Source organism: Sturnira hondurensis, unplaced genomic scaffold, assembly GCF_014824575.4.
Source record: "Sturnira hondurensis isolate 20B ecotype Veracruz unplaced genomic scaffold, ASM1482457v3 Scaffold0009314, whole genome shotgun sequence".
Lineage (NCBI taxonomy): Eukaryota > Metazoa > Chordata > Mammalia > Chiroptera > Phyllostomidae > Sturnira > Sturnira hondurensis.
Window position 1 is genome coordinate 619,982 of NW_028081945.1, and position 23,300 is coordinate 643,281.

General features: G+C 46.4%; 1 protein-coding gene across 5 annotated transcripts in view; it reads left to right on the forward strand.

Annotated features, from left to right (window-relative positions):
- ATXN7L1 (ataxin 7 like 1) overlaps positions 1-23,300 on the forward strand; it is a 234,002-nt gene that overhangs the window by 64,807 nt on the left and 145,895 nt on the right. For all 5 annotated transcript variants that reach the window (XM_037057053.1, XM_037057049.1, XM_037057050.1 and 2 more), the window contains exon 3: positions 3,992-4,096. In XM_037057053.1, the coding sequence (XP_036912948.1) occupies positions 3,992-4,096 (105 nt within the window). The remainder of the gene's footprint in view (positions 1-3,991; positions 4,097-23,300) is intronic.

Below are 23,300 nucleotides of genomic sequence, written 5' to 3' on the forward strand. Positions count from 1 at the left end.
TGCTTTCTCTCTTTTTGCCATGTTTATTCAGTAGTGCACTGGTAATTGTTTAACAAACAGTTCTCTAAAAGAAAGACCTGCTTTGTATTGTTTGCCCATTTCCATGGTGTAAATACTCCCAGATGGCTGATTCAAGCTACCACCATGGTTATTGCTGAACGAGTTGGAAAGAGACATGCACAGTTGACTCTCCCAAGCTGGTACAAGCCCATCTCAACAAACCACTGTTTTCATTTTTCACTGTGCACTGAATGTTTTATTTGGGTGGTAAACTGAGACAAAGAGAGTGAACTAATTAATAGACTACCTTTCATTGTGCTGGGTGTACTAGTTTTCACTTCTTCCTATCTTTTCTCCTCATCCTCAAGCAAACGGCACTGACCATGATCCCCTCACCCACCCGAAGTGGTGGTCTTCTGCCTTTCTTGCTCCCCATCTTCCTGGCTCTCAGAACAAGCTGCCTATAGAGGAGGTTCTGAGGTCGCTCCACTGAGGAAGAATCAAGTAGGCAAGCAGGTTCCCTCACTTTCCATGGAAGACGTGCTCTGAGCAGACGTGTGAAAAGTTGAATCTGCCCTAGAGGAAATCAAGAAAAGTCCCAGGAGAGTGAAGGGCCCGGAGAGGAACACACCCTTAGGTGGCCAGTCTCTGGCTGGCCTACCCTTTACCCTCAACTCCCAGTGTAAGAGGTGTATGAGGCCACAGAGGTGGAGGCTCTGCTGATTTCTGAAAAAATACAGAAACAGTGGGACATCAAGTGGACTCCTGAGAGGCCTCCAAGGTTGGCTGGCATGTATGGCAAAGGTACAGACACACTCCCCACACCCTGTAGTGTCTGGTGTCAGCTTCCAGCCCTTGGCAGAGCTTCTGGCACAGAGTAGGTGCTCAAGAAACTATTGTTAATTCTTGTTTGTTTTTAAGTAATGAATTTCTTTTATTCCTTTAGAGCTTGATCTATTGCAGAAAGGGTATAAGACAGCTCAGTAAATGTTCCTTGAATAAATAAGTGCCTTCGCCCGTTCCTAGTGTTACGTGTTCTTGGATATAAAATGTGACTAAATCTAAACAAGATGCAAGATGTTAATAAAGGTTGCCAGGGATTTTTTATTATTTCTTTCCTGGCTTTTCTGTATTTTCAAATATATCTTTAAAGAACATGGATCACTTTTGTTATTTTAAAAAATGTATGTTATAAAAATAACCTGTAAATAGAATGTAAAACAGGAGGGTAACAGCAGTTAAGAAGCGAGAGGCATCCTCTTCATGCTGTGAGGTTCTGAACCGGGGGCCCCTGACACACTGGGTGGGCCAAGCAGGAGCCTTGTCACGCTTCAGGACTCTTGTCACAGCTCATTCGCTCTCAGCCTGTTTCCACAGCCCTCCCCACCCTTCAGGCACTGACTAATAATGCTCCCTTCCGGGAAGAAGTCTTAGTCAGAAGTGGAAACAGAGGCGAGTCCTAGGGGGGAAATAACAGGCCTTGCCCAGGGCAACAGACCAATTAGAAATTCAGTGCACCCTAGTGTCCAGCCCTGCCCCATCATGCACTGTGGCAGCAAGCCACATCCTCACACACCTGAAACCTGAGGAGGACCCTGCAGTGAGAGCTGGTCTCACCCTTCGAGTAACATATCTCCTCCAGGGCCGTGGTGGTCTCAGCTTCTTGCATATGACACGTGTCAATACCACTTTCCTCTAAGAAGCACGGCTGGCTGTGCTGAGTGGAGAGCACAGAGCCAAGCATGCCTCCATTAAAGCATTTGCTTGGTTATAAATGAGCCATCCCCATTATCATGATGAACTCAGCTCTTCCCTGTGGCCTAGTGCTGCAGTTGAGGGAGCCATTGTGTTTGGTGGTTTTTGTTAAAGACACCAGTTGTGTCTAGAAAAGGAGGGCTCAGGGAGTTCAGGAGAAGGTTGTTCAGGGGGGTTGTGGCAAAGCATTTGCATGCATACACTGTCTTAATTTCTCTGTCAGCTCAGCTCTGTTCATGGTTATGAGCACCTTGCTGTGAGAGCTGAAATGTCTCCACAGCCACTGGGCTAAGAAGTGATAGGCCCAGCTGCCTCCAGGGCTCTGCCTCCACCCAGTGGTGCACAAGGAGATGTGACCACCTGTTTCTTCAGAATTGCTCTTGCTCTCGCTCTCTCTCTTTTGACCATTCATCCATGTAAAGTGTATTATTCAGTGGTTTATAGTATATTCACAGTATTGTGTAACCATCACTTCTATCAATCCTAGAACATTTTATCACCCCCAAAAGAAACTCTGCGCCTTTTAGCAGTCACTCTTTAATTCCCCCAGGCATCCTGGCCCCCCCAGCCACAGGCAAACACTACTCTAGTTTTTGTCTCCATAGCTTTGTCTATTTTGGACATTTGGTATAAGTAGAATCATTCAATATGTGGCCATTTGTGTCTGGGCTCTTTCACTTAGCATAATGTTTGCAGGATTCACCCATGTTGCCCTGGATGGTGTGGCTCAGGGGAATGAGTGCCAGCCTTCGAACCTAAAGTTCACCAGTTCAATTCCCAGTCAGGGCACATGCCTAGGTTGCAGGCTAGGTCCCCAGTTGGTGGCAAGTGAGAAGCACCAACCAATATGTCTCTCACACATCTGTGTTTCTCTCCCTCTTTTTCTCTCTCTCTTCTATGCTCTTTAAAAATAAGAAAATAAAATCTAAACCCTCTACAAAAAATTTTTTTAAAAGAGTTACCCATGTTGTAGCAGGTATTAGTACTTCATTCCTTTTCATGGCCAAATAGTATTCCATTTTCTGGTGATGCCAGATTTTGTTTACCCTTTCACCAGTTGATGAATATTTGGGTTGTTTTCACTTTTTTTGGCTGTTACAAATAATGTTGCTATGAATGTGCAGGTAAAGTTTTTGTATGGACATATGCATTCATGTCTCTTAGGCTGCATAACTAATAATAATATATGTCAGATCCTGTCATTTCTTTGTTTAAAAACCTTCACTTGGTTCCCATTGTTCTTAAAACCAGGCTCAAAAATCCTTACCTTGATCTACAAGGCTTATGTCTTCTGGGGGCTCTGCTCATTCCTCTGCCCCAGCCAGGAGGTTCCTCTGACACCGACTTCCTCCCTTGGCAGGCCTGGGGCTTTCCCCTTCCTCCCCTGGCCCTTTGTTTGTCTAACCCCTGCTCATCCTGATGTCTCAGCTGACATAGCTGCTCCTCTGGGGAGTCTCTCCAGCACCTCAGGTGAGGTCCACGTGCTGTTGTGGGGCCCTGCACATCTCCTTAGCACGTGCCACGATTACAACCAAATGACTTGTGTGATTATCTATTTAATGTTCCCTCCTCACTGTAAGCACCAAGAGAGCAGGGCCCTCGTTCTTGTTCACCACTTATCCCCAGCACCTAGTGTGGAACCCAGCACACTTAGACACATGGTAAATATTAGTCAAACGAATAATGCATAATGGTGGCAGCAATCAAGTCTTTTATTTTGAGGATTCCTTTTGCCTCAAGATCTCCCTCACATGATGGAGAACATGGGCAACTTCTGAGGCCAGGGTGACTCCCCTTTCTCTCCCCAGAGCCCCTCACCCACTCACTCACTTGAGAGACCTCCACTTAAGTCAGAATGGGTTTGGGAGAGGCCCCCTTTAAAAACAGCTTGTGCCTCATTGGCTAACACACGATCTCTCAGAACAGGCTACTTCCCCATAGCATGCAACTCAGAGCAGCCGCAGCACCACCGACTGAACCAGCAGCAGCGGCAGCAGCAGCAGCAGCAGCCGCCATCCATTTCCAAGAGTGAAATGAGGAGGTATTCTCTGAGGCAATTGCTTCTCTGAGAGTTGGGGAGCTGCATTATGACGAACCACGTTCCCTTTAGTGAAGATTATTGCTTTCTGCGTGTCTCGTTTGAAAAACTGTCCTTGAGGAAACTCCAAGAGGAAACTATACACCTTCTGAGACTTAATTGCTTTTTCAAAAACACCTGTTTTCATTTCCCCCACAGATATGCATTTATTTGGCCATTATCCAGCACATGACGACTTCTATCTCGTAGTGTGCAGTGCCTGTAATCAGGTCGTCAAGCCACAGGTTTTCCAGTCGCACTGCGGTAAGTGGACTCCTGCAGCCGCTCGCGGAGCAGCGCCGCCCCTTTGGCTCCCAGACGAGGTCTGGCCTTGTGTCTGTCATAGCCCAAGGCTGTGGGCTGATTTTTCCCGGGGCTCTGCCTCTGCTCTCAGGACAACTCTTTTAGGATCTGTAGTCCTTCTGCCGAAATGCTCAGTCCTATCAGAACAAATAAGACCTGCAACTTCTTTAGGCAGATGGGACTAGATAGAAACCATTTAGCCAGCCTTTCAGTGGCCTCTGCAGGTGACAAAAGGGAGGGGAGAGCTATGGCTTAAGGAGTCACTCCTGCAGCCTGACAGTTTGTTCCCCTGAACGAGAGGGCCAGACAGAGTCTCCAGGATCTACACAAAGAAGGGACGGGAGTCGAGAGTAGGCCCCTGTGGGGGCCACCGGAGTGCTGCCCTGAGGAAATGCCTTGTATGTAAAGCCTCAGGTTCAGCCTTTCCATTTCCGAGAATCCTCCTTGCTAAAAAAAATTCAGATGTGTTTGGGAATTTGCTTTGCGTCTGTATTTTTATGTCCTTGGTGTAATAAATTCCCTTAGCTGGCCAACAGCAAACCCTGGACTCCCCTTCAACGTAGGTGCCACGAACACACCACAGATAAAGCCCACATTGGCCGTTCCCCTCAGGAACAAATAAATAGCTGTTTACCTGAGATAGGAAGTTACTTGACCTCTCTGGGTGGACGTTTTCTTATCTTTAGAGGAGGCATTGGACCTGATGGTTTCCAAAGCTGTGATATGCTGCTGCCGTTCCATTCCAGAACAGTATGTCCCAATCTTTTTTTTTAAGCCACACTCCCTTTTGGTGAACATAAAATCCGAGTGCCCTCCTTTAGTGTTAAATTCCAAAGCACATTAAATATTGTACCTTAAAATAAATCAAAGCAATTATAACATTGAATACGCTTTTGCAAACCACGTGCTGTCCCTGTCTCACACTCAGAGTTTCTCATTTCTCTACCCCTTCACCTGTCGCTGTTCTATAACATGGGCATAAAATAAAGGGCATTGGGCTTATGTAAGCTGTCCAGTTAATGTGTTTGGGACTATAGAGTGCAGTTGACCCTTGAACAACACAGGTTTGAACTGGGCAGGTCTATTTATAAGTGAGTTTTTTCAATAACTATACAGTTGGTCCTCTATATCCATGGGTTTCAAATCCGCAGGTTCAACCAACTGCAAATTGGAAATGGTGCATATTTTCAGTCAGTGGTTTGGAATCCATGGACACAAAGGGCCAACTGTATGCATTGTTGAACACCATTTTGTGTAAAGGCTGTGAGGATCTGAGGATTTTGCTATCTGGGGGCTTGGCTGGGAGCGGGGGGCGGTGTCCTGGAACTAACCCCCATAAATTCCAGGGGGTGGCAGTAGTTCTTATATACCCTAATATCATTTATGAATATGTGGCCCTGTGGTTGATGTATATCAACCACATATAGCTGTGTATATACTGTAGGTATATTTTGTGTTTATAATATGCAGAAAGAAACTCCAAGCTTTAGGGGTACTTTCCAACCCGTTCTGAACTGCACAGGCAGAGAGAGGGCCCTAAAAGTGTTCTGCAAAGAGCTCTGTTTAGAGGCCACGTCTCCTGACCCTCCCGCAAACAGCTTAGTGACCTTGGGCTACTTGCTTAATGTATCAAGGCTTTGGTTTTCTCTTCTCTTCCATAAGGAATGACTTTTGTGGGCGCTTCTAGTGCTAACATTCTTGTGTCTGGCAGAGTGAGCATGAGAGGAACAAGTCGTGTGCTTGGCATGAGTTGACCTTCTTGCTCAGTGCTGTGTAGCAAATGACCTTCCCTTCTGCCAGGAAGCGAGAAAAGATCAAACTTCTCAAGAGGGACGCTGTCAGAGACTCAGTGGTGGTGCTACCACCTAAGGTGACAGGTGGGATCAAGAGCAGAGCAGGGAAGAGAAGATCCCACACAGCTAGTTGGTTGTCGAATGACTCTAGAAACTCTGTGGCCACTTGCTTTTGTGTGTCTGTGAAAATGCAGAGGCCCGATCACCCTGAATGGAATCATCACACATTCATTCCTAGGGACATGCTGCTGTTCTGGGCACTGGGATATAGCAGCAAACAAGGCAGACAAAAGTCCTGTAAGCCAGTAACATCTTCCCTGGAAACTTAATTCAGTGACAGAGTCTTTGATGGAAGAAACCAGAAAGGGACCCAGAGCCCCACTGCGCCCTGCGGAATTCCGTCCAAGGCACGGCCTTATCTAGCCAGTGAAGGAGGCCTCTAGGCACAGCGGGGTCCATCCCATGGCCCAGGGTAAATATGAATGTGGCACAGCACAAAACTGTAAATTTACTTAGAACCTTTTTTTTTTTTTAGCTCATCAGCTTTCGTTAGTGTTTATGTATTTAATGTGTGACCCAAGACAACTCTTTTTCCAATGTGGCCCAGAGACACCAAAAGGTTGGACACCCCTGCCTAGGGCTTGGCTTGGCTGACACCTGTGCCTTCCTCTCTCCTAGGCCTTTTGGGACAAGAGCTAAATTGAGCTCAGGGGAAGAACCAAGGGTTTTGTGGCATCTGCTTTGAGCAGTGGCAGTAAATTAGTTGGGGGTGTGGGTGTCTGACCTTATCATCCAAAGCCCAGTCTCCATTGAGCTTCTCGCTGAGCCAGCTGACAGGCCGCAGCGAGGACACCTTGTCGTTCAGGTGTGTGTCCCGTTGATTCACAGCCCATGTTTACCGAGGCCGGGAGAATTCAAGGCAGAGCTCAGAGCCGTAGCAGCGCTCTGGGGGCAGTGAGGATATCTTAGTTACCCTAAGCATTCCTCCCGTAGCTTCACGATAGTTCTTTCTTTGCTGTTTTAGTGTCACTAGTTTCAACAAACAAATAAGAATGTCGTTGTTCTAAGTGCCAGGCACTGTGCTAAATGTTCTCCATATCTCTGAGCACATATTCTTCTCAATAGCCCTAAGAGGTAAGACCAATATGATCCCATTTTGAACTTGAGGCAGCTATGGCTTAGGAATGCCTTGCCCCAGGTCTCAAAGCGAGGCAGGTGCAGAGCCCGATTTTGAGCACTAGCAGCACTCTCTCCAGAGTCAGGGCAGTGTGTGCTTTACCTTCTTGCTAGTCATTGTCCCCACCGCCTGTCTGCAGAGACCACATGCTGTCCCTGCCCTGCCCAAACTCTGAGGCCTGACGCATTCACCTGCTAGGTAACACTTCATACATAGTACAGGGCTTCAAACTTATTTTTTTTATACTGCAGAGCTCTTGTTAAATAGAATCTCATGTGGAACCCGGATCTATAAATATATATACAGAGCAGACCCATCGGGGTTGAACTTGGGATGGGTGCTTGAGCTACTCCTGACCTGACTTACTCCTGACCTGCCTGGCCGCCTCCTGCCCTCCCAACCCTCCAGGCCCTCGTAGAATGGCACTTGAGGTTTGTTGTAGTGGAGAGAACATGGGCTTTAGAGCAGATAAAGCAATTCACATGACTCCTCATTAACCTGTGTAGGCAGGTCGCCTCCTGTCTCTCCATCTTGTCTACAAAACGAGTCCTCTGCCTGGGGGTCCTCTGCCTGGGGGTCTTCTGCCTGGGGCAAAATGATGGATGTAAGGCACCCTCTTACAAATACATGCAGAGCATGGACGCATTTTCTCCCCGCTTCTCCCCACGGTGCCTTTCTCCCCTTTGCCCCATAGAGCTCTGTTCTCCTGTGCCGCTTCCCACTCCCCTGCCACACACTTCAGTTACCTGTGGACTGTCTCAGACATCGACCAGCTTCCAGGAACCTCTCAGGACCAGGGATGGGCCTTTTCAACTCTGCATTCCCAACACCCAGAATCATCACAAAGCAGAGCCACAGTGCAGTTGGAGGGACACTGTCCAGGGTCCAGCACACCTGGGGCCAAATCCCAGCTCAGCCTCCATTTTGCCCGGATCTAGACTTGTCACCTTGTTAGACTGGACTGCGTGCTCATTCTCACAGTGAGCTCAGTCACCTGTGACTCATCTCCTGGACTTTGAGGGTCATAGCATCTACGGAGAGATGGGTGCATGGCAGCATTCAAGATCTTGGCCTCCTACTTGTTTAAGTGTTAAAAGTGTGTTTGTGTGCATGTGTTTAGGCATCTGGTTCTGGGGACTTTGGAGGTCAGAGGTAATGTGAAAAAGCTACAGTAGAAAAATCATGAATTTCAAAGTAAAACAGACCCAGGTTAGACTCTCCACTTAATTTACTAGCTGTGTGACCTTGGGCTAATTTCATGACCTTTACAAGCCTCATTATACTTTCCTATGGAGGTGATTGTCCTTGCCGTACGGAGATACAAGAGAAACAGAGATAAAATAGTTTCCTGGCACATGGTAAGGAAACAAAGAAAGGGTAGCTATTACTGTCAATAAAGTGTGGCTATTTTTTATTAAGTTGAATGTTTCTTATGAAAAAATGGGAAAACCAAATTAGTCAAGCGCTTCCTGTCTTCGTTTCTTGCCCCATCTCAGGGGACGTGCACAGCGAGGTTAGCCTGCTGACTGTGGCCTGTGATTCATCTTCTGCTTCCCACACTCTTGGAGGCGAGAACTGTTGGCCTGAAGGTGGTCACGTTGCCAAGAGTCCCAAGGAGCTGGCTCTCTAAATATGTTCATGCTCACATTTGGACCCAGCGTCAGCTCCCAGGATCTCTCTGGGGTCCCTACTGAGGTCCAGCTGGCCTTGGCCACCTTGTTACCTAGGGGTCATGTGAAGCCGCCTCCCAGAACTGGCTACATTCCTTCTGCTCCTGACTCGTGCCCTAGGCTGGTGTCCCAGGTGTAAAAAGTTTGGGAGCCGCCGTCTGTGCCCTACCCCCGGTGCTGGCTCCTTGGGTCTGTTTCCTAAGTCTGTACAGGGGCCCTTTAGGTCTTTGTAAACCCGTTTCCAGGAGACCTAGGACTTTAAGGGATCTCTTTGTTTCTCAAGTTCCTTAGGTGAGTGGATGAGGCTGTTTAGGGATGGCTGAAAAAGGGGGAAACAGAAACAAAAAGCCTTGCCTTGGCCGTCCTGATCCCACTCGACAGGCAGCCCAGTCCCAGGTGGTGGCCCATGCACTGGCAGGATGTGAGGGCCATGTGGTTGGGAACAGCCTCTCGAGGGTCAGTCTGCTAGATTCCGGTTCCAGCTCTACCATTTATTGGCTCTGTGACCTTGGGCAGGTTGTTTTGCCTCTCTGTGCTTCAGTTTTATTCTTAAAATGGGGATAGTCGTTTACCTCGTAAGGTTATTATGATGATTAAAGGAACTCCTAAATGGAAAGTACTTAGCACAGTTGTGAAATAAAGTTGGCTTTAGAAAGAAAAGTCGTGCTATCATTAACCAAGTTAACTGTTGCAGAGATTTTTGATGAATCCTTGTCCAAAGGGTCTTCACTTGTGATTCCCGCAAAGTGAGGAGGTGCCGTGTGTGACTCTCCCTCCCGTGTCAGTGCTGTGGTGGGTCCCAACCTCAGCCCAGAGGGCGTTGCTGCCATTTCTTCCAAAAAGAATCCTCTGCATGTGGTGTGTTCACGTGCCTGTGCGTGTGCTCGCATGGGTGTAGGGGTCCAGTTGTGTACACAGGCTTGTGTATAAGCTCAACACAAGGAGGTGCAAGGTGCCTGCGATAAAAAATACTTTATTATTTTTGGTAGTAACATATTTTTAATCAATTTGGAATATTATAATTAAAGAAAGCCCTGGGTGGTGTGGTTCAGTGGATTGAGTGCCAGCCTGTGAAGTGAAAGGTCACTGGTTCGATTCCCAGTCAGAGCACATGCCTGGGTAGCAGGCCAGGTCCCCGGCTGGTGGCATGTAAGAGGCAACCAATGATGTACCTCTCACATATCTGTTTCTCTCCTCCTCTTTCTCCCTCCATTCCTCTCTCTAAAAATGAATAAATAAAACTTTTAAAAAAATGATAGGTGAACCCAAGTTGTAATTTTGTAATTGGGTTTAACATCTATGAAGTATGATAGGCCTAAAAGAAAGGAATATGATTTTTTTCTGTTTTTATCTGCTAATATAATTACATAGTGAACTTAGTTTACAGTGGGGTTTCTCAACAGCAGCACTCTGAGCATCTGGGGCTGTATAATTCTCTGCTGTGGGGTCGTCCTGTGCACTGTAGGACAATGAACAACTTCCTGGCCTCTATCTCCCAGATGCCAGTAGCAGCCCCCGTGCCCAGTCATGACAACCAAAACTGTCTCCAGGCCTTGCCAATGTCACCTAGGGAGCAAAGTCACCCCCCCGTTAAAAACCGCTGCCAGAAAATATAACACCCCCATGTATCATACCATATTTCATGCTTTTCTGTATTTAAAATTTTCTCCCAATTAAAATGTGTGTATGTGCACATGTACACTAAGCTCAGAAATAACTGCTCTGGAATCACATAGCTACATGTAGAAAGTTTACTATTTCAGCTTCCAGAGACAGTACATCTATACACACAGATCCTTCAGAATTTTTCAGCCACATTCGGTGCTTGCCCTCTAAGCAGAGAAACATACAGCCCCACACCCCATCCATCAGACAGAGATAATCCTTGGATGTCACTGCTAGTTAAAAAGAAATGTATTAGAACCAAAGAACCTAGATGTCATTCAATAGATGAGAGGATTAATTTTTCCCCTCTTTTCAGAGAGGGCTTTTTATTCCCTTTTCTGATTATATTTTTGAATGCCCTTCAAGTAGCTGTTTTGCATGTTGATGGTGATGCAGTAGAATTTAATGAACTGTGAGCTAAAGCAGAGAGGCTGAGCTGCAAAATAAATGAGTGACAGCGGCTTGCTCGTGGGAGCTGGCACCTCCGTTCCTTCCATGCATATCCAGATGCTGATACCAGCTGGGTCCCGAGAGCAGCACAGCTTAGCAGTGCTGCATGTGGGAGCCTCATTGATGAGGGTCCGGGGTGTTCTGCAATTGTTCTTTTTATTTTGTCTGTCTCCAGGTGACCTTTAGGAGGAACCAAACCATTTGTGCCTCTGAGCCCTAGAGAAAGTCAGCCCCTCCCAATGTCAGCGCCCGTTGGCTTCCGTGGGACCATCCCTGGGCAATTAGTCTGCAGAACTTTTTTTCTTGAAGGCACCAATTGACACAGTGCAGGGCTCGGGGTTTTTTGTCAATTAAGTTGAATTTGTTGAGATTAAATTTCTTCTGTTGTTATTGTTATTTGTCTTTTATGAGACTAGATTATTTACCTCAGGAAAGTGTAAAATAAATAAAGGAAATTGGTCTCATCAAATATTCTTTGTCAAGTCTGACAGTACTAACTAAGACTTGGCAAGAGCATGTGAATCTATGCAAACTTTATTTTGTCCATAGGATTCTTTTTAATTTTAATTTGATGACTGTATCTCTGATCCAGAGTTAATTCCTGGATTGATATGTCTCTGGGGCCCCCTATGATCAGAAATAATATCTGCTGTTGTTTCTTTTTGTCGCCTCTTTCCATTGTCTCTGGTGACGGGCAGGTCCTACGATAGAGCCCAAGAAAGTCCTTGTGATAGATCCTAAGGAAAGTGACGGACTGACTGATTAGCAACTGGTTAGACCTTACCTCAAATGTCACAACAAGGGGAATCTACAACGAAATACCACATTCTGTTCCACTTTAAATCTTTATGTTTTTGAACGCACTACTGCTCAGATTAGAGTTAATGCTAGGTCTGCAATACCGCAGGGTGACCTGATCTCCGACCCTGGCTTTTTTGTCGAACTCTGCTAATGGACACTCACAATGACAATAGCAGTAAGGCCAATACACTGGTTGAGTTGTTATAGGTACTCAGTGTTTTATGTGTCATTTAGTCCTGTGGCTGCCCTAAGGAGCGAGGGCCATGTTATTCCGATCCCACACCCAAGGAAAGGGAGACTCAGGGGGGTTAAGAAACTTACTCAGGATCAGGCAGAACCAGGATTCTAATCTCTGTCTGACTCTCAGATCACTTTAACTACCGAACAACGGAGTGTTTTTGGATCTGAAGCTCTCTGCAACACCGTAACTAGACTTTGATATAGAAAGGTCGTTTGGGTTTCCTGTGGGATGCCAGAGACCAAATGGCAGCTGCCTGGGGGCAGTGCAGCCTCTGTCTCTGTCACCTTTGTGAGCCGTACCACCGATCCTGTCTGTTTCTTGGCATTGGTGACAGCCTTGGGCACAATTTTGAGGGAGAAAGGAAGGGAGTGAGCACATTCACTAAATCAGTTACAGTGAATGTGTTCAGAGCCTTAGCCACAGCATTTTAAATAGGCCTTTAAATATCAAAACAATAAAATAAAAAGCCTAAAGCTTGTAGGAGAGGTGGGGTGGGTACCACCATCAGGGCTGCCTCTAGTTTCTCGTTCATCTCTAACAAATGAGCAGACCATGAGGCCCACAGACAGTAGGTGACTTCCTCTAAATTCGTTGGAATTCCCTTTTCTCTTGCATGTTTCTGTGAATTAAGTAGGGATGTTGTAAGTAAACAAATAGCCAATGTAGTGATACAGCTCAAGTTCAGAGATAGATTACTAGGATCTTCACAGCCTTAGGATTATTGAATTCATCTTTAAATGAAAATAAACTTCTGCTTATAATCTCATCAAAGCCTGTTTCTTGAAGGCTGAATATCTTGGATTACCTTTTTCAAGTCATGTGGCTTTGATTCATTCATTTATTTGGAATACGTTTACTGAGCACCTACTCTATGCCAGGCATCGTTCTAGTGCTGCAGATACACTAGTTGAATGAGACAGGTAAGGGCATGGCTTTCTTGAAACCTACTTTCTGGTGAGTTAAATAATATAAACAAAAATTTGACCAAGCCACGTGAAGAGCTGGCACGAGTGGCCCAACAGAGAGCCCAGCCGGTGGGGTGTGCCTGAGGGCCTCGGGGAGGTGGGTGGGGAACAGAACTGCAGAGCCCTCTAGGCCAGAGTCCGGAGCTTGGGTTTTTTTCTGGTTATGGTGAGAAGACACTGTTGAGTGAGGAAAAGACATCATCTGATTTATATTTTTAAAAGATCACTCTGGCTGCTTGGAGCCTGGGAAACTTTGTAAGGCCTACTGCATCATCATGCAGATGAGAAAAGGGTAAACTTGAGATCCATTTTAGAAATGAAAAAAGGCAGAATTTACTGATGGATTGAATTGGAAAAGGGTAGAATCAACATTTCAGGTTAGTTAGAAGGAATATAGCCAGTGATCTGGCAGGAAAAGCAGCAGAGGGTGACCACCTGGAAGCCAAGAGAGGAAAGCCTCTGGAGTCCTGGTCAAATGCAGGAGGCTGAGCCAGGGGAGGTTACTAGATTTGCCACCAAACGTTGTTGGCCTTGACAATAACCATTTTAGCTGTGTTTGGGATATTTTTCCCAGTTCAGGTGACTTCATTTTTACATCACTGATAGATCGGTTTTAAGATTGCAACATCCTAGGTGTTTTTCTGCATTTCTGCTGAGCTTAGCTGCCACCCGACCCAATTGCCAGCTGGTCCCTCTGCCCCCTGCATCTCTGTGTCCTGCAGCACTGATAACTGCAGCAGAGTCGCCTGTGAACACTAGGTGCTGAGCTCCTGAGGTCTTTGCACACATGACAGCTATTGCAAATGTTTGTGTACTTATCTATCCCCGTCTCTCTCTCTCTCTCTCTCTCTCTCTCTCTCACACACACACACACACACACACCCCTGTCTGGACAGTTCAAGGAGCCCTCTCATCATGTTCAGCATTACATTTCCCGAGTCAACATAACGAGTGCAGGATCGATAGTTGGTGCTCAATAAAGGAGGGTGGAAGTGAGCAAGGAAGGAAAATCGGCTTGCCAGTTGTGAAAGAGCCAAATTCCACACACAGACGAGTACGGTCATCAAGAAGATAGCGCTCCTGGAAAGAGAGTGGCCATCTCTGTTCAGATGCTGTTGGAGAAGCTGACACAGGAACGGTCCCTCCTCACTGAGTGCTGGCGGGGCTGACGCTTTGCTCCGGACCACAGCTGAGTTCTGGAGGGCCTGCACGAGGACTTGACCCCCGGCCTCTGACTCATCGCTGGCTGGTGCTCACGGCACAGGCTACTCCATTCCTCAGAGCTGTATCAACCGAGGAAAATTGAAGGAACAGTCGTTGCTTTATTTAAATCTGAGGAAAGAATGTTGCCAGCACTGATTTAAAGGTCACTTGGGAACTCTTCCCATCCTGAGCAGTGAGTAGGGCAGCACGTCCCCAGCCAACAGAGTTCCTTTCCCAAAGAAGTAGATCAGTGCTCTGACAGCTCAGGTTTGGGTGGACACACACTTGGGAAACACTGTGAGCCAGACTCTGTTCCACAGCAGAACCGCAGCAGCAGCTAGCCTGCCACAGTGCTCAGAGGTCTTGGGGTACCAAAAAAAGCACATCTCTTTCACTTTAGAGTTTCATCACTCTTAATTTATCTGAATTCAACGACAAGCACTGGGCAATAATAATAATAATGCACTTTTGTTTCTAATAATGTGGCCCCAGACACAAGCCCACTCCTTCATCTGGTGCCCTGGCACAGAAAAAAGATCTCTTCCAGCGCTGGAGGAGAAGCAGGCCTTGGAGAGTCCACTGTCCCCAAGCCGTGTGGGCTGCATTTTATGAGCAGAAGGGCATCAAGAGCAGTTTTCACTCCACATGATTCGCACCTCACATCCGGATGCTTGAACCCCCTGCTGTCTGGGCTGCGCTCACCTCCCAGTCTCCCTTCTGGGGGAGCCTCTAGGCAGCGTTTGCTCAAGGAGCTCATTCTCAGTGCTTCGCCCAGGTCACCAACAGCTTCCTGCAAAAGCATCACATGTGAGGCTGACCCTGGGGATGCACTACTGTTTCTAAAGCCCAAGTGCCTCTTAGCGTCATTGCGTGTTTGCTATAGCAGGCTTTCTTCCCCCTTCTCCAGAAAAAGGAGCTGTTAAAGTGACGTGGCAGCTGAAATGAATGGCATCCTGGAGTCGAGGAGGTCCTGTAGCTAACATCTTGTGTAGGACCCTCCCTCTGCTCCTTCGCAGGGCCAGGCACTTCTGAAAAATGAGTGCAGATTGGGCCCTCTGCACGGGAGACATGTGGGAAATGAACAACAGGTCTGGGGAATGTGAGTGTGTGTGTGGGGGGGGGGGGTAAGTGATGACAGAGTAAGTAAACCGCGTCACTTTAATGAATCCTACTTCCATGGAATGAATAATAATTTTTCCCAGAGAAAGTAACTGCAGTCTGTTTTTAAAAGCTGGAATGACAGATTCCTAAGGTTTGGTTTCTGATTTACCTTGTTATTTGCTTGTTTATTAGCATCATAGATGTTTTGCTTTTCTCCGCCAGGAATTATTTCTTCAAGTTACTGAGCCTTCTCTAGGGGTGCATTTTTCTAAGACAAATGTGGTTTCATTTGTGTTGTGGCTGTGGTTTCCTGCTCAACTCTGTGTGGCCACCCCACCCCATGCATAACCCTCTTCAACAAGTGCCTGTCCCCACCAGGAGCACTGTGGCTTCGGTCCCCATTAGTAAGGCCCCGTGGATGCTGGCCCTGACTGACCCCTGACTCGGTGACCTGTGTTACTGTCCCATGAGGACATCGTCATGATGGTGACTCCACATACGAGTGAATCGGGTTCCTGGTGTGTTTTAAGGAGGCAGGGCTGGACAGTAGCTTTTAAAACTCTTGTGCCACTTTCTCAGCCGCCCCCATCGTTTCTCACCACTTGAGACACCCCAGGGTTTGGTGGTGAGGAGCCTTCGCCCTCACAGTAAGCCTTTGCCTCAGCTGTTCATTGAAGGGGGGGATGTTGACGCATGTTTGCTGAGAGGGGTTGGGTGCCGTGAGAGCTGCCCCTCTCCGTGGCTTGTAATGTTTGTGAGCCAGGAACCCACCCGGCTGTTTCGACCACCACTGGTGCCTACAGCCCAGGCGGGAGGTCTGTGGTCCTCTTTTCTCTTCCTATTTTCCCACCTCCCCACCCCCACTCACCTGAAGAACTTGCAGATCTGTCATCATTGATTTGATCAGGATTACCTTGATCCTGCGTTTCATCCTTTGTAGGTTGTTTGGTGTTTTCCTTTTTGATATTTGTTCTCCTGTTCAGCAGCACAGCCCAAGGGAAGGACCTTTGGCCTGGTTTTGATTTTGTTTGGGGGTGCTCTCTCCCCCACAGGGACACTTGTACCTATATTTATCTTCCGTGTGTCCTATGTGATCAGCATCCCCTGATCATTTTTCAGAAGTGGTTGGCCCCGTGACAGAGCGGACAGAAGGTCTCGTGCAAACTGTTAACTACAGTATTTGCTTGATTCTGGGATGCTATTAACTGTATGATGCCTTGTCAGTTGAATGGCACCTTTTCCAGGTGCCAGGCGCACTTCCAGGACAGTCTCTTTTACGCCGCAGCCAGCGTCGATGAGTGGAAAATGGCAGAGCAGGGCACAGTCTGAGGTCTAAGCCAATAGCAGCTTCTAGTCCTGCATGACTAGGTCATAATTAACCCACGCACATCCCTCCCATTCTTCCGAACAGCAGGTACGTCATTGTCCTGTTGGTTTAACATTTAGTTCAAAGTACAAACTAATGAAGCTATAATAGCTTGGGGAGTTTCCTATTTCTGGTGGTACCCCCAACAAATTTCATGGAAATTAACCTGGTCCCTTAGCTACTGTGCCACACGTAGGGAAAAAATCACACCGACTCCGAGTGGTAATTTAGGGCTACAGTTTTAGTTTTCACATGTAAAGTGCGGTAAGGAGAAGCCTTACGATTGTTTTATTTTTGACGTCTAGTTTAATTTCTGATGGCCACCAGAGAGTATGACTTATGTTATCCATTTTATAAATTATGATACTTCCTTTGTGACTAGTTTGTTGCGCTCAGTTTTTTTCATGTGTCATATATGATTAGAAAGTTTGTATAATCTCTCTTTTTTATTATGATCTCTCAACCATTTTTTGTCTGCTTGGTCTGTAATTTCTGAGAAGGGAGTTTTGAGTCCCCTGCGATGGTTGTGAGTGTGTCGGGCTCACCTAGAATTCTAACGAGCTTTTGCCTTAACGAGCTCTGAGGCTGGGCTGTTGCTTGCGGATAAGTTTATGGCTCATATCTTTTTAGTGGTGGAGTCTTCATCCCTATGAGTGCTTCTGCCTTAGGTCCCATTTTATCTGATTAACTTGCTACCAGATTTTCTTTTGGCCAATATGTATTTGCCTTATCTCTTGCCAGTCTTTTATTTTCAACTTTTTCTGTGTTGTTTTGTTTTAGGTGTCTCTCTTGTAAGCAGTATATAGCTGGCTTTTTTAAAAAGCTCAATCTGATAGTGTCTTATAATAGGTGAGTTTTATCCATTTACATTTATTGTGATAACTTTATATATTTGGGCTTTTTTATCTTTTAATTTGTGTTTCTGTTTATCTTGCATTTTATTTGCTTCTTTGTACTCCATGCCTGACTTTCATTAGATTAGCAAAGTTTTCTTAACCCACTTTCTATTTTTCCCTCTGCTACCTTGGCCTCAGTAGATTTTATTTCTAAATCTGTCTCTGTGTGTAAATATCTACTTATGCAATGATTGCCACTCAGTTTTTAACTTGCATACTGAAGGAAATTTTTCTTCTAATAAAGACTACAGTTTTCCTGAATCTTCTCAAACAACACAAAGACATTTGCATACTTTTCTTACTTAAAGTCAACTGGTAATTACAACAAAGAATGAAATTCTGGCCCAAAACTTTGCCCACCATTCTCAGCCTCCTGCCTGGACAGGGGGATTAGAGGTATCCTGACTGATTTGTAAAGTATGAGCTTTACACTAATTTAACCCATTTTACACCCTGGGGTGCTTTGGGTTGGCTTTCAAAGTCAGAGTGATATAGTCATTCCCCACTCATAAAAACCTATCTCTCAAATTCCTGAAAGTGTTCCAAAGTAGGATTGGACACAAGAGAACTCAGTATCCTAGGGTCCACTGCTAGGTCCTGTTCCTATAAATCCTATTTTTCATGTGTAAGATTTCCGGTGAGCTTCTCCGTGTTAACACCTGCTTAACTTGTACCTTCATTCCCACGTTTTAATGTGCATGTGAAGCACCCGGAAATTTCTTGCTAGAATGCAAATTCTGATTTAGTAGGTCTGTGTCTCTAACACACTTCTAGGGGATGCTGGTTCTTTTGGTGTGTGAACCACGCTTTGAGGAGCAAGTGCTTGGAGAATAAAATGTACCTAGAACACTGGGGCTTCAGCTGTAGGTGAGGGTTTCTTGATACTTGACCGGGGAGCAGATACTAGAAGACATGTACTCTTTGAAGTAGTTTGGGGTTCAGAATGTTTTGTTTCCAAAGCCCTCCCCACTGGAAGTGAGTGTTCGTTAGCCCTCTGTGACGTCCCTCTCGCCTCCATCTGGAGGTCAGCACAGGACGTGTTTCAAGTCTCAGGCCTAGCACTGTGTCACACAGATGGGACTGTGAGCCAGTGCCCAGAGGGAGCGCCTGCCTAGGCCCAGGGGCAGGCTTCCTGGTAATTTATGTGTAAGACAAGCTTTTAATAGACACAGACTTTTAAATAGTAACCAGGAAAGAGATTCTCTCCTCTTAACGGGTATCTGTTTTTAGGACTCAGCTGTTGAAGCTCAAGGGTAGCATTAGGCTTAAGTTTAATCTTCTGTATACCGTAATTTACAGCGCTGAGTAAAGCATTGTACATACAACTATTTCAGTCATTTGCTGTGATAAATAGCTATGCTCTTGGTGGAACAGAAATGCCATCTCTGCTTTCCATTTATGAATATTGAATGGTCTCAGGCAGGCTTTTGCTGTACGTTTTTAAAGGGGAAATCCCCACTGATCACATCTCCTCCCGGGCCTAAGATGTACTTTCCCTGCCGTGAGCGGCAGTCGGCTCTGGATCCCAACGGCAGCTCTGCAGCACACGTGTGTTCCTAGTGAAGACCGCAGGGCGCTTCCGACGATTCCAAGTGCAAGTCCTGCTGAAGCCTGCAGTTTTGCCCTGAATGCCTTGAGCTGTTAAGTAGAAGATAGTGGCAGGAAGCCACCAACAGAGACCAGGGAAATATCTTAGAGGCGATAATCTGATGCAGGATGAATAGACAGAGTGTGATTCTGTTGGATCCCTGACAGTAAGAAGGTGGTGTCGTCAGCTAGGGAAATTGAAATTAAAGGAGGCAAAAAGGGTGGGAGGGAGGGGATCCCCAGACTATAAATCTCTAGGGATCCACTCTAGGAACATAAGAGACACACGTTTTCCACCGATCTTCCCTTAGTTCAGGTACTTTATTTCCTGCCAGCTGGGAGGAGGCAGGGAATATTCAGATATGAGTGACCAACTTGTCCCAGGAAGTCCCTTAAGTTCAGGTTGCCCAATCACCCCATTCTCAGGCTTCCAGAAATTCCCCTTCTCAGCCTCCCCTCTACCCCCGGTTCCTTTCTCTTAGACGACCTTTCTGAGCCAGAGGGACTCAAATCCTGAGCCGGGCATTCTTTGATTTGTCTCATGTTTCTGAGTACCCACTGGGTGCCGAGCATTGTGCTGGTGGTGAGATAAGGACTGAAAGACGAATGTGAGTCAAGGTGGTGAAGGAGTGAAAACAGTGCGCGTCGCCTGCTTCCGAAGGCCTTCCATGGGCATGCTCCCAGATGCCACTTCTCAGCCATATCTCTAGGTGATTCTTTAGAAAACAGAGATGAAAAACTTCTGTTCTCACTACCACATTTTGAGGATGGTCATAGATCTTTAGAAATATTTACAGCATTTGTCATTTATGAAGCACTCTCACGTAGCTCGTTCATTTTTATTTTCATAACTCAGTGAAGTAGATGGGTGGGTGCTGGCTTCCCTGATTCGGAAGCTCAGAGGAGTTCATTGACTTTCCTGAAGTCCCAGAACTGAAATGGACAGAGCAGGGGCTGACTTATCATCCAGACTCGACACTCACCCCAGTGCATTTTCCATAAACAGAGATCCCAGTGAAAAAATGCACAGCACCAACAAATGCATGTGTTCACTCTTAGAGGCAGATTTGCATTTATGAAACTTAAAATGTTTTCACTTTCTAATTCCAGACTTACATGCAACAAACATATCCTCTAGCTTTGTCCTGTCTCTTTCACATGGGATCTAGGCTTTCTGTAACAACCATTTGAGAAACGGTCTTGCAGTGCTGATATTGAAGGAATATTATTCAGTTTGCATTTGATTATGATCTACCCTTTCATTTCCCGACCGGTAGATTCCATCAGAACAGAAGTTGTGGTCATTGCTGCAGACACTGAAGGCATTTGGTTGTGTTTTGCATGAGAATAAACCACTCAGCATTCTTATTAGTCACAATGGGTGATGAGAGAATTGTGCAGACCCAAAACTCCACATATGTGTTTCATGCATGTAAGCCTACTGATGAGAACGGGTTTGGGCAGAAATCTAAACACTGATGTTCCTACCACCAGAGCTTAGAGTTGCATGTTAGAATTCTGGAATCCAGACACAGATACAGCACAACTTGATCGGGATAACATCACTCATTCCCAGACTTTAGATACGTTTGGGAAACAGGAAGATGAGAGGAAGCAATCCAGGGACAGAATTGTACATAAGTGGCTCAAGAGACCTGGCAGTTTAGGACACCTTTGCAACCTTGCTGTGACCTCCCACCTCCCTTTGCCCATCTGTGGAGTGGGCACAGTGGTTATGCTCCGAGGTTATTATTAGAAATGATAAACTTGTAAATGCCTTGGCATGTGACTAGTGCTATAAATATGCCTCACCGACATGTGAAAATAGAAATTTTGAGCTGAAGTATACAATGGGCAGGAACATCAGTCCCTGGCAGCAGAATCATTGCCAGAGAGACAGGAGGTGGGGTGGGGCCCAGGTGCTTGTCTAAGGAAGGAGGACAGCGAGACCATCTATGAAGCAGTCTGGGGCAATGTGGTGAAATATTCAAACAAATGGCACCACACTAGTGTTTGGACACCTGGCCTGTGCTCCAGCTCCAAGCACCCACTGAATTCCAGAGGGCTGGGTCTGGAGAATGAGGAAGGCCTGGGCAAACCAGTGCCCACATGGGCTTCGGCTGCTGTGTGTGGCGGAGGGTTATGTTAGGAGAGGCTGCAGAGGGGTTAGGAACCAGGCAGACCCTGGAACCAAGCTGTCTGGGCAGGACTGTGGCTCTGCTGCTCACCCACTAGGTGACCTTCAGCCAAACCTTCAATCTCTGTGCCTCAGTGACAAAATGATGAGAGTATTAGTATCTGTCTCAGAGGTTGTCAGGAGGATAGAATGAGTAGGGATGAGTGCAATGCTTAGCAGAGCGCCTGGCATCTCTACACATAAGCATAGTGAAGTACTTCTCTGGCCTTGCGAATTCCAGCACATGGCAGAGAAGAAACGCAAACTGAATTGGTTGAGGAAAGTTCACTTGCAGAGGACTGAGTGTGTGGGTCATGAATTTACATGGTCATTTCCAGAGAGGGAGCATCAGCTAAAAAGAAGGAAGCAGGGCCACCACTGGAATGGTGCCCAGCCCTGGCTAGACCCCTGGCTGGTAAGAAAAGTGTTGTGGAGGCCTGACCTATGTTCAGGTGGACCATCTTGAATCTTCCCACCTGCTTTTCCCCTGCCCACAGGGAAGTTGGAAGCTTGGGGGATTCTTTATCCACAAAGGCAGATGCCAGTGGCCAGGATCCTAGGAATTTTTTGTGTGAACAAAAATTGGAAAATTCCTCCTCCTGGATAACAGGAATCAGTCTTTCCCAGTCATTTATTAATACCCTACCTATCTCTACTGTGAAATCCTGCAAAATCATCCCAGCTATCTGTCTGCTCCACATGGGACAGGGCCCTCCCATCAGGAACTCGTGCGTGATGCCTGCCATCTTGCCCTGCTGCAGTGTGTGGGCAAGTCTGCGTCCTGCTGCGCACGTCTTCAGAATGACTGGATTTCAGGCTTTCAGAGCAAGTGTCTTAAATCCACTGGTGAAAGGAGACAGCAGTCACATGCTGGTTGATGTTTGCCAAAATGTGGCCTTAAAACAGGATGAAGTGATGGCTCCTGGCATGAAACTTGGCTCCCCCGGGTGTGCCCATCCTGAACAGCTCCTTTAAAACCAGAAGCAATTTGTCATCTTTTGATTCTCTTCCAGCCCTGTCCCTGTCACAGGTAGATAAATGAGGCAGCATATGGGTGTCCAAACGCCAGATCGTCTAATCCCAGCGGTTTCCCATGGAGCCGTCACTCCGAGAGGATGGGGAGCACAGCGGGGTGGTCCCTGCCATCGGGATTGTGACCATAAGCAAACTTTTTTATTGCACGTGCTAGTTATATGCATGAAATGCTTTCAAAGAATCTCCCAGCCTCCATGTGCCATTGACAGGTGCTTTCTCACTTCAGAATCTTGAAATAAATCATACCTTTGCTAGCTCAACATCTCACATCTGTAGTTCCATAGAATCCTGCTAATAATCAAATCAACTTCTCAGCACCCCCAATGAGAAATAAAATAGATAGGGGTTGGACTTGGTGATCTAGAAAGCAGTGATTACAGAAAGCCAGAGAAAAGGCAGATATGTTTCTGTTCATTGCAAATTGCATGCTTGTGAGTGCTTTGAAAGATACTCACACAGTTTCTACACAGCCCATGTAGACTTTAGATTTTGGGGGTGCTTTTAACTAAAGTCACCAAGTTATTCCCAAGGGTGCAATAAGTAGATGAGGCCTCCTGATCCTTTTTGATGATCAACATGTGGGTGACTCCTGATACCCTGTAAATGAAGGGTAGGCCTGTGTGGCTATCCGGGGCAGGTTTCATGCCCATGCCAAGGGGCTGAGTTGTTGCTGGTCCTGCAGATTGCTTTGATTTCTTCTGTGGCTCTCAGTCACCCCTTTCACCCCCACAGCTGCTGGATTATGGGCATCCATAGTCACAAGGGCCCAGGCTTGGCCCTTGAGCCATTGAGCGTCACTGAGGCACCCTGAGAAAGGAGCACTTGTGGGGCATTTTCTCAAATCTGGATCTGTTGAGCAAGGAAGAGATTTTTACGCAGGCCACTGATGCTGGGGACCGTGACAAGTTTATAGTCAGCTCCTAATTATCTATGGTACTGAAGGAGAAATCCAGCATGAACTTTAACATTTAAAAATAAATCCCTCAGTTGTTTCAGACTAGAAATCTTTCAAGGGAGGGGTGGTATTTCCTTGTATGTT